At 54.6% G+C, this 11,611-nt stretch overlaps 1 protein-coding gene across 1 annotated transcript in view; it reads right to left on the bottom strand.

Moving 5' to 3' along the window:
• Positions 1 to 2,787: 2,787 nt before the first annotated feature.
• The window catches only part of Lmod1 (leiomodin 1), a 45,399-nt gene continuing 36,575 nt past the window's right edge, over positions 2,788 to 11,611 (bottom strand). The window contains exons 2-3 of the mRNA XM_003474838.4: positions 4,298 to 5,797; positions 2,788 to 3,490 (exon numbers count right to left, since the gene is read on the bottom strand). Coding sequence (XP_003474886.1) covers positions 3,464 to 3,490; positions 4,298 to 5,797 — 1,527 coding nt within the window. The 3' untranslated portion in view covers positions 2,788 to 3,463. The remainder of the gene's footprint in view (positions 3,491 to 4,297; positions 5,798 to 11,611) is intronic.

Here is an 11,611-nt window from a genome sequence, read left to right as displayed (position 1 = left end):
GGTGAGAACCTGGTTGGGGAAGAGCAATGTTATACAAAAGCACAGGTCTGTAGAGGACCTGCTTAGTACCTTAATGCCTTTGGTTCTATCCTCTGCATCGCCAAAAATTACAACAAAACCAAAACCCAGGGGCCTACTCAGGATGGCAAAAGAGGCAGAGCTAGCTCCAAGGAGGACAGTCAGCGCACAGATCAGGGTCAGAGCTAGGACAAGGACATGTGGAAACATAATGGGGGCATCTGGAAAGGTTAGTAAAAAAGGCCAAACCTGGTCGGGGTGGGTAAAAGAGGACCAGAAACTTTTGGCAAGAAGGAAAGGAAGGTGTAGCCGGGTGCAGGGGAGGCGGTGGAAAGCCTGGGTGGAAAGAGTGCCTAAGCAAGGTGGGCCCAAGGTGGCCTTTCCTGCTCTGACTTCCGGGCTGCTTAGGTGGTCAAGGATAGGGTGGGGGGTGCGTGGGGTGGGTGCGTGCAATCTTGATCTTCTGGAAGTATGCTCATGGCTGCTGACCTTTGTCCAAATCCTATTTTTTGTTTATTTTTTTGAGACAGGGTCTCAGGCTGGCTTTGAACTCACCACGTAGCCCAGGCTGGCCTACAACTCGCAGCAATCCTGCAATCCTCCTGCTCCAGCCTCCTAAGTGCTGGGATTACAGGCATGTGCCACCATGCAGGCTAGCAAGCCTGTTTCTTAAAAAGGGCCACGTGGGTGGGGAGGTCCAGCAAGGCCCCTATGCCTACAGCCCCTCCACATCATCCCGCTCTTTGAGCTCTGATAACATCCAGTCGGCGAGCACCTCAAGAGTTCCAGGTGTCTGCCTCGGTCCTAGCCAGGTCACCCGGGCGGGCGGCGTGGAGAGAAGGTCTAGGAGCGAGAGATGCCGGCAGGGACGCTAGCAACGCAACTGCCGTAAGCGATGGTAACGGGTCCGACGACGTTTCTCCCGGGTAGGTGGGCGATGGGCTGGGACGGACCGATTGTCCGCGGACCTGGGTTTGAGTCTGGATTCATCAGTTTGGACAGTCATTTGCTTTCATTGAACCACGTATTTTCCCCTGAAAATAGGACGCTTCCGGGCTTTAGGAAGGGAAGGCGGGACAGACAGGTGACTGTCCATGTGTATGGGGGGACAGGTGGGTGATAGTGCCCGCGCGCGGGGCAGAAACGCGCCCCTGCCAGGGCGATCGCCTGCAGCGTGGCTCAGCGGGTCCGCCGGTCTCCTCCCCGCACCCCGCCGCTTCCAGCGTCCGGGTCCCGCCGAGGGAGCCTGAGGGACGCGGTCTGCCACCAGGTGGCGCTGTGCTCCCGCGCCTGGCTCCGAGCACCAGGGAAAGGCTCAGGTTACCAGGCGCGAGCGGACTCCCCAGGAGCGCTGAGCGGGGCCCAGCGGCCTGGGGTTTTCCCAAAACGTGTTTTAAATGGGGTAGAAAGAACTCTAAGGTGACAGGTTCTGTTGGCTCCTTAAAATTTGGAGAGAAATTATTTGGCTCTGTTAGGCTGTTTTTCGTCACCTTTTCATTTCGTCGGTGGAGCCCTAGGAGCTGAAGTCTTGAGCTCTGCTTTTTATTAGCTGTAGGAGCACAGACCATTAGTTAACCTTTCTGGTTCCAACTTTACCGGCCACATGGAGAGATTATTGGTATTCCTCCCTCAGAATTGGAAGCACCCAGCAGGCACAGGGTAAGGAGAGGCCCTAGGTGGGCTTAGCTCCAGCTCACACTTTCAAGGGCTGGGGGCTGGCAAGTCTGTCGCCCCTCTCCTGTGGGTCGCTCAGCCACTGCTCAAGGCGACTGCTCAAGCGAGGGGGAAGGGGGGCCAGATGCGCCCTAGGGTATGTGCCTTTCCTCAGCACCTGCCTGCCCCAGACTCCGGGCATGCCCAGCACAGCTGACTGGCTTGCTTATAGGGCCCTGCCACCCGCCCCAAACTCCTGTGTTCTTTGCTATTGAGGCAGAAAAACTAAAAGCGACCCAGACCCGAGGTGGTAGATTCAAGGTGCCAGTAAGTGCCAGCACATTCAAGCCAGTAAAAATGACAGACATTTTTGTTGTGTTATGGTACTAGGGATTAAAGTCAGGATCTCTCATGACCTAAGCGTGTGTTTTATCACTGAGCTGTGTCCCTAGCCTGGAAGTTCTGGAGTTTTTTTTTTTTTCTCTCTCTTTCCATTTTGGTCCCTTTGGTACTGGGGATTGATCCCACGGACACCCTACTGTGGGGATACATCCCCAGTCCTTTTTTTATTTGTTATTTTGAGATGTGAAGGGTCTCTTTAAAGCACTAAGTTGCCCACCCTGGGATCAAACTTGTGATCCTCCTGCTTCAGCCTTCCAGAGTGCTAGAATGACAGGTCAGGAGGGCAGCGCCTCCAGATCTAAGGGCACACGAGTGGGTTCTGCTCTCCACATGTTCACCCCCACTTCACCAGCTGCCTTCCCTGGCCTGTGGGGAGCTGGCCCTGAGCCCACAGGGAGAGTCATGGAATCAGCCTCCCCTGAACAGGCCTAATATAGCCATCCCAGGCCCTGTGCTGTACTCTGCCCAGTTTTCTCTGCACGCAGTGTGGAACACTGGCTCTAGGCAGCAAGACTGGTTCAAAAGCAGACACAGACAGCCAGGTCAGGGGCCCCTTTGCTCAGGGCCCAGGCTTTCCCCACACTGCCTTTCTGCAGAGGTAGACTGATTGTCTGGTCAACTGAAATGGTGCGGGAGGGAATGTGAACTTCTGGAGCCTTCCAAGGAGCCCAAGGTGAGCATCGGCATCCTTAGTTCATGACAGGAGAGGCACAGTTCAAGGCAGCTAAAGTTGTATATATTATCAAAATCTTATGGAAAAACAGATACACAGCTATTTATACAACAGCAGGTGGGTGTGAGGAAAATGTCTGCTTTGGCATCAAACCTTCGGGTCCAGCTGCTGTCTGTCCATCTCCTCCCATCTGGAGCCCACTCTCCAGCACACACTGTGTGCCCAGGCCATCCGCCCCCTGATGGGCCCCCATGGCTTCGATCTCTCTACCATTGCCCACAGAGTGCCACTGGCCCAGCAGCTCTGCCCCAAGGGCTCCTCAGAGACCTGAATCCTGGCCCCAGAGGGCAGTGGGGCTGGGCTGGATACATGGTCCCTGGAAGACATCTTTCCTGGATCACAGGCCTTTTACAGTGTGCCAGCTCCATGGGCCCCACGCAGTGCCATCTTCTCTACGATGTGCTAGGAGGACTCTTCTTGTCTGAAACCTCAGCTCCAGGCATCAAAGCAATTCTTAGAGAGCCTCAGAGACAAGAAAAGGAAAGTGAGAAGAGATGAGGCGCCCTGCCTCGAGCGTGGCCCAGGCCTCACGCGCTCCCATGGCCGAATAGGACAGCCACTGCGGGTCAGCCAGGGCAGGGTGGGCGGGGTCTGTGCAGCCCTGGGACGTGAGTCTGGGCGGTCATGGTGTTGGCACCAGAGCCTGGCAGCCTGGTCCTACTGAAGCAGCTTGGGCACCTCCACCTGCAGGGCAAAGCAGAGACAGTGAGAGCAGGAGGGGTTGCCTGGAGGCCTCTAGAATTCCTCTTATCTCCCTCCCTCTTGGAAAAACAGTACTCCAGACACCTCAGTGTGTGTGGAAGGGATGCATGCTTGGAGGTTGACACCTGTCCTGTAAAAGCGGCTGTTACTTGAGGGCCAACAGAATTACAATGGAAGCTTTCTTTATCTTGTGATGTCTAGTCACAACTGATATGGAGGGGATAGGGCATCCAGTGAGAGAGGCAAATAAATATGTACTCTGTCAGCAGGGGGGACTTCCAGGGAGGCAGGCTGTGACAAGTAGGGTATCTGGGGACAGCCCACGGGTCCATGGCACTGGTTAGCCAAAGGCAGATGCTCCAGGGCAATAGAGGTTAGACTGACCTACAGGACCAAGCTGGTCTCGAGAGGTGGTTAAGTAAAACCACAATCATTTTTGTTTGGAGGACTGGCAAAGAGGTCTTATAGGAAGAGCCCACTGTTGTGCTCCACAGACAGTCTATCTCTCCATCTCTCCATCGGGAGAAGCTGCTAACTGTGGCAGAGGAGGGCAAAGTGCAGAGTGAGACACCGGAGGAAATTCCTTGGAGGAAGCATGGAGTCTGGCCTCTAAGGCAGGAGACATGCCTGCTCAGATGACCTGGTGGGTCCTGGGAGAGCACCTGCATGAGCATCTCTCTGTGTGTGTGTGTCTGTGTGTGTGTGCACGCGCATGCATGCGTGCCCTTGCAGCTGCCTCTCCCAAAAGCCCTGGCCCCTTGGCCTGGTGGCTGTGCCCACACCACTTGCCTTCTTCAGCTGCTTGAGGTTGCTGGAGCGGATGGCTGCCAGGAGCTGGTCACGTGAGTTCTTCTCCTGGGCAGGGTGGACTTTGTCCCCCATCTTCCTCTGGGTGGCTGGTGAGAGAGAGTTCTTCAGGTTTTCCATGATAAGGGGAGGAGCCAGTGGAGGAGGGGGAGGGGGCGGCGCAGCAGGAGCACCCCCTTTCTTGGGCGAGTTCTTTGAAGCGGACTTTGGAGATGGCTGGGGTGAAGATTTGGGGGAGCCCTTGGCCAAGGCCCCAGCCTTGGGCACCTCCAGCAGCTCCTTCTTCTTCTCCCCGCTGGCTTCCTGGGCCTGCCTTTGTTCCTGCAGCCGCTTCTGTCGCTGCCTGTCCATGTTGCGGCTGAGCAAGTTGGTAACTGTCATCCGGGGCCCGGCCAGCTCAAAATGGTAGCCCAGCTTGAGCAGCGTGGTGTTCTCCTTGAGCAGCTTGGCGATCTCCATCTCGGTCTTGCCCCCGCAGATGTGCCGCTGGTTGTGGAAGCGCAGCTCAGTCAGCGTGTTGTTCTGGAGGAGGGCCCGGAAGATGGCCAGGATGCCCTTGCCCGTGATGTGGTTGGAGTCCAGGTTGAGGCTGGTGATGGTCTTGTTGGCCTTGAGCATGATGGCGATGGCGAAGGCCACGTGATCATCAGCCCGTGTGTTGGCCAAGGCGAACACCTTGACCACCGTGTTGAACTCCAGGGCCTCGGTAAACCGGACCAGGATCTCATTCGTGATACAGTCTGAGTTGTTGACATTCACCTCGGTCATCTCCGGGTCATTGTTCTTTACCTTCTCCAGGGGTTCGTCAAAAATGCTGGGCGCTGCCTCCTCCTCTGGCTTGGCCGGCCCCTCTGCGGCCTGGCCGGTGGCCCCGGGGGACTGCTTTTCTGCTGCCTTGGTCTTGCTGTCTTCCTCGACTTCCTTTTCCTCCTTCTTTGCTTTTTCTTCCTGCTTTTTCGTGTCCTTGTCCCCGGTTCCTCTTTTCGTCCCCTCAGCCTCCTTTTTCCTGTCTGTGTCTCCGCCTGCCTTTTTCAGGCGCTCCTCCTCTCTCCTGGTGACATCTGTGCTTCCGCCGTCCCTTTTTACCTTCTCCACGTCCTCTTTCTTGACCACTTCCTCTCTTTGCTTGTCCTTGTCCCTACTCAAGCCTGTGTTCCTGTCACTGCCTTTCTTCTCCTCTTCTCTCCTGGTGGCCGCTGTCCTCTCCTCTCCTCTCACATCCTTCCCCGTCTCCTTCTTGTCCACTGCGGCCCTGACCCGGCCCTTGTCGATGCCCCTGATGACCTTCTCCTCCTTGGGCTTCTCCCCGCGTTTGCCGTCGGCTTCCTCTCGGTCTTTGGGGAAGGTTTTCTTTAAGTTGCCCCTCTTGGGCTCTTTGGCCAGGTCTGAATCCTGTCTGGGGCCCAGAGCTTTTTTACTGGCATCTCTGCCCCTGTCTTCTCCATTCTTGGCATCTGCCTGGGTCTCCACTTGCTTGCTCTCCTAAGAATTTAGAAAAGAAAAATAAACATGAAGAGCTGGCTTCAGGAGGAGAGGCCGGCTATGAGACAAGCCAGAGAGCACTTATGTAACCGCCCTGGAGCCTTGGAGGACAGCTGGTGCCAGAGAGAGAGGACAGCAGCAGGGGAACAGGATTCCCAGTGCAGAGAACTCGCCGACACCGGGCTCACATGGGGCCTCAGGGCCGCGGGTTGGCCAGACCACGCGGACAGAGGACACAGAGGTGTGCACAAAGCCCAGCTCCCTTCCCAGAGCACTCTCAGACCCACGCTTTTTGTCCTTTCCTGTCATGGGTGATTTTAGCGGGGCTGCTTTCAACAGGGCCAGCGTGAATGTTGGAGACTCACTGAAGCTGAGAAGTGGAGTATTGAGCGCAGGGCCTCTTCATTGGGCTCTATTCCCATATTTTTGTGTTTTATTTTTTTGAGACAGGGTCCTGCTAGGTAAGTAGCTAAATTGCTCAGCATAACCTTGAATTTGCTGTCCTGCTTCAGCCTCCCAGAATGCTGGGACTACAGGTGTGCACTGCCACCTAGTGTTAAGTTTTAATAATTATGAATTTTTTCAAAATGAATTTTTTTTCAATTTTTATTTTAAAAATGTACACTTAATGGTGGCTCATGCCTGTAATTCCAGCACTCATGGAGGGCTAGGCAGGAGGATCACAAGTTCAAGGCCAGCCTGGACAATTTAGCAGCTTAGTAAAATCCTGTCTCAGAATAAAAAGACTGCAGATGTAGCTCACTGTGAAGGCCCTAGGTCCACTCCTTAGTACAAGGAAAAAAATATATATACATATATATATGTTAAAATATCAGTTGTCTTACTCATTGAGAGACCCCCAGGGAGCATTCTGAGCTCAAGGCTAGTGCCTCACCCTTCAACCTAGCCCTAGCCCTGCTGCCAGGGGGTGCTGGGGGATCCCACATACTGGGATTTGGCAAGCCAATACAATTGCAGAGAAAAAAACATTGAGGGGATCAAGATGGTGATGCTGACATTTTATTAGTTAAGGCTATTTATAAATTAGATCTACCATCATCTCATTTCAATAAGGAGCTAATTATTAAGAAGGTAGAATGAATGCATGAAACATGTGTCTCTCTTAAAAAGTTTAGTGTGTTGTCTTTTCTTTTTTCCTTTGCTTTCTGGTGATGGAACTCAAACCCAGGGCTTCATGCATGCTAGGCAAGGGTTTCGTCACTGAGCTACACTGCTAGCTCACATTTTCACTTTTTAGTAAGAAGCTTTGCTAAGGACAAACCCTCTGCCTGTGTGGTGACCCTGGAATCCGCTGGTGTGTGATCTTGGGGGTGCTCGTCACATCTGGGGAGAAGATCTGTGGCTGCACACCGTAATATGGCCCTGGGAGGGGGGGGGCTAAGACTGCCAAGTGCCACAGACCCTTGAGTCTCATTCACAGCACAGGCCGCCCGCACCTCTGTGTGGCTCTATTTCTTCTTCCACAGAGTCATGTCAAGTCTGAGCTATTTCATTTGTTTTTTGAGACAAGGTCTCCAGGCTGGCCTTGAACTTACTATGTAGCCCACTTGGCCTCCAACTCACAGCGATCCTCCTACCTCAGCCTCCCAAGTGCTTGGATTACAGGTGTGTGCCACCATGCCCAGCTAAATCTGAGCTATTTTAAAAGAACTTGCTTCTGTCCCCACCTCAGGGGCACAGCAAGCAGCAGCTGGCCCACAGTGAGGTACTAGGTTTAACCATCCAACTGGGAAGGAGGACCCGGAGCACCCAGGATCCCAAGGGATGCTGTTTAGTCCTCGTCCCCTAGAGGTGTTTAACAGAAGACACCATGGCCTGAATATTGGAAGGATTTCTGTCTCTCAAGAGGGCCTAGTGGAGTTGTAATCCCAGTTCTTAGGAGGCTGCAGCACAAGGTGAGACCTTGTCTCCAAAATAAATAATAAAACAAGAAAGAGTGCCATTGCAGCCGGACCCACTAACACACGCGTAAGGCTAGTTACTCACGGGACTGAGAGAGGAGGGTGCAAGTTCAAGGACAGCCTGGGTAACTTAGGGAGACCCGGTCTCAAACATCAAGTAATAAAAGGGCTAGGAGTGTAGTACAGTGCTCCCTGGGTTGGTGGGGATCACTCAGTGGTGTGGAAGGAAGAACAGAAGAAGGAAAAGCAGAGCCCCACGGCATGCTGGCCCACGGGGCTCCTCCTCACTCCCACCCTTCTGAGGGCTGGAGGGCAGGCTCGGCCCTCTGGGGACAGTTTGTTCTGGAGGCTGAACACACCCACTGCAGAGCAGTCAAGGCCTAGAGTCCTGCTAGAATCACAGTGGGCAGCCAGTGGCCGGCCCTGCCCACCTCTAGCCCCAAGTGCAGCCCCACTCGGGGGTCTCACTGGGGACGTGGAGGTGGGGCGCCCTCCACTCACTCTGCCACTCAGGGAACTGGATTCAGCCCCACGATTCACTGCAGAGCAGAGACAATGATGACTTTACTGCATGTAGATAGATTGTAAATGAGAAAAGTGTCTCTTTTAGGACATTTTTATGATGATCTGCACAGCTTTGCCAGGCAATCCCCTCTCCTCGCCACCCTGTCCCACCGTAGGCAGAGAGGCTTTACAACGGATCCTGTCCACTGTGGAGATTGGAGGTGAGCTCTGAGTGAACTTGCCTAGCCCAGGCTGTGGAGCTCAGATCCCCAGGGCAAACCCCTACTCTCTTCTGTCCTTCCCTTCCCCAAACATGCCCAATGAGGATTTCTCAGAGCCCACAGCACTTAGCGGGAAGGTGGAGATCCAGAGGGATGACAGCCAGCTGTGCCCAGCAGGTTCACGAGCAGCCACCAAGTCGGTGGAGCTATCCCTGACCTTCCCCTGGGAACGAGTCTGCCCTCCCTGCCTGCCCGCATCTGTAGGTGCCCGGGTACCCATGCTGTTGTGCCAGCTTTCCCTCAGGCCAGCCAGCCTCCCTTAGAACCCTCCTCTCCTAACAAACAGAAATTGTTCCCTACATTTTAACTCTCTCTGTGCCCACTGACACCCCACATCCTGACCACTGGCCTTTGTCCTCATCCTGGACTGCTCCCTACTCTGTTTGGGACCTTCCCTGGGGTCCTGGTCATTGGGTGTCTGCCAAATAACTGTTCTCCAGGAGGTGTGCCAACCCTTTAAAAAGAATGTAATGAAAAGCAGGCCTGGTGGGGGTGGGGGTGGGGAGAGGGCCGATTAATCATCAGTTTCCTCCAAATAGCCAGGAATGAGTGGGGCTGGGGCTTGCTGCAGCTCACACAGCCTGAGAGCTCAGACGTTGCCTTAAAAGGAGAAGGAGCCTGGAGTCCTCTGGCTTGGGATCTCGGCAGAGCAGGACAGAGAGGGCTCCTTGGCACACAGTGGAACTGCCGCCTTCATGCTGATCTAAGAGGGTGTCCAGGCCAACTGCTTTTTGTTTCTAGAACCAGTGGTGCATCCCCGTGACCTCTGGAGGTTATTTTTGCCCATGTTTCTGTGCTAAGTATTGACCTTCTGTCACAGCAAAAGGGGTTTAGTCTAAGTAGAGGATTTCCATAGAATGCAGGTCCCTAGGCCCCCAGATGAGGGACCTAAGTAGAAATACTTTTCCCCCCATGGTCAGGGGAAGCCTCCAGAGTGGTCCAGGAGTTCTGCAGAGAAGCAAGACTGACCTCAAGAAGCCCCAAGTGGCCTGTGATACACAGAAGGACCTAGCGTTGGACTCAGAGGCAAGGACAGCTCCCTGCCCTGTCTTCTGGGGCTGTGGCCATGTGTGGTGTTCTGGGTCAGTCAGCAGAATGACAGTCCAAGTTATAAGCACCTGCAGCCCAGCGGGCAGAACACAGCGTCTTCTCCCCAGCAGGGGCTTTTGGCTGCCACTTCCTCCATCTCATTCTATGACAGAGGACATCCCTTAATAAAGGCAGCTTGCTGAGGACGGGGCCTACGCCTCTGCCCACGGACTCAGCAGCCACTCCCTGTCAGTTATCCCTTTCCTTCCTGTGACCCTAGCTAGAGGTGAGGGAGGTGGACATGGACCCAGGGGAGCACAGCTCACAGGGCGTAGGGAGGAGTGGGACTGCTTGGCTTACAGAGGGCCCCTCCCAGCTGTGTCCTGGGAGGTGCAAAGCCAAGGAAGGCAGGGGTGGCTGGGAGAATCACACCCTGCACCAGTGACAGCACTGCCATGAACTCAGGCGCGTCTGTTCCTTCTTTGGCCAAAGTAAGTCAGCAGTGACATGAGTTCACATGGTTCCGCACCACGCTTGCTGTGCCCTCTCCTCCCCACACCAGGGCCTGGTGAGCTTGGAGATCCACGAGCCACTGATCGCCTCAGCGTGTGGATCCAGAGTTCATTAGAAGATGCAGCCCTGGCCCGCTTCTTGTTTCTCCTGTAGGGTCATAATTACCAGGAAAAGCAGGGAAAGGCGTGGCACTTGCTGGGTCTCCCAGTGTACGGTCCCCTACCGCCTCACTTTCTGATCCCACGCCATATCGCTGGGGCCAGGGTCTCATTCCCCTGCCTTTCTCATGGCCCTAACCCCACACCCGCCTGCCACTGGTGACCTCTGATCTCAGGCACAACAGCTGCCAGTGTTGTCTCTCTACACGAGGAAGGGCAGGGCAGACAGCCAGGCCCACGGCTGGTGTGAGAAAAAGGGTTTATCCCCTCTGGTCTCCTGTGGAACACTTTTAGCATTTCCCAAGGAGAAAGAGTCTAGACTGTCCTGAGAAGCAGTCTCAAGAAGCTCCACCAGCATTTGGGGACATCAGCTTTCCTAGTGCTGGCAGCCCTAGGGGAGCCACAGTGTCCTGTGTCCCTTGGTGGCTTATGGGGCAGTGCCATCTCCTGAGGCTTGGCCAGCTCATGAGACAGCGCTGCAGATCTCTTAACAATTGGCATCTCCCCTAAAACTGCAGGTCCCCTTCAGAAGAGTTGGGGGGATGGGTGGCAAGGGAGCCCATTGGCTCTGCTGACACTGGCCCGTGTGCAGATTCTGGCTCTACTTCACACCGAGGGAAACAGAGGCAGGGGCACAGGGCACATGTCATCCCCACCAAAGCACAGGTCAGGAGCCCTTGTGTGGGGCTGGGGGTACAAAGAGGTGCCTGTGCTCCAGAACCAGTCCACCCTGGGTCCTGCTCAAAGCTTGCACGGTCATCTTCTCAGAGTTTCATCCGTGAGGGCAGACACAGGGCTGCACAAGATAGTCTTGTCCTCACCACTTAGGGGCATAGCAGACGAGGGACCAGTGACAAAAGTGTATGCAGCAGCATGTGCTTGTTCCTGCTTGGCTCACAGCCTGGCCACAGAGACACTATGGCCTCCCGGGAAGGCCATCAGCCAGTTTCTCAGTCACTCCCAGACAGCAGTTCCTTACCTGGTTGGCAGTGGTTTGGGGACGAAGCCTTGGTGCCCCCAGCAATCCTCTCTTTTGGATTCCCCAGGCTTTACCCTTCAGATCATCCCCTACCAGCTCCCTATTTCAAAGCCCCTCACTTCAGGGAAATATTAACATCCTTGCAGAAGGGATTGAAACCCTGGGAAACTGCCATTCAACCCTCTGAGGCCCTAAGAAGGGGCTGGAGAAGAGGGAAGGAAAGAGGAAATGACGGTGGAGTGAGACTATAACCTCATCTCCCTGTGGTTAACCTCTCCATCATTGACTTTTGGAACATTCAAGGGCTTGTACTCCAAGACCCTCCTACACTCAGCTCCTGTCCATAACTAGAATACAACAAATCCCACAAAAACAGTGGGGGAGGGGCTCAGAGTAGAATTCCTCACTGGGGGTTGGCGGCTTTATTC

This window comes from Cavia porcellus, unplaced genomic scaffold, assembly GCF_034190915.1.
Source record: "Cavia porcellus strain 051 isolate PalLab524CR breed Dunkin Hartley unplaced genomic scaffold, mCavPor4.1 scaffold_29, whole genome shotgun sequence".
Lineage (NCBI taxonomy): Eukaryota > Metazoa > Chordata > Mammalia > Rodentia > Caviidae > Cavia > Cavia porcellus.
The sequence above is the reverse complement of the archived record's forward strand: the minus strand, read 5'-3'. Positions and strand labels throughout refer to the sequence as shown.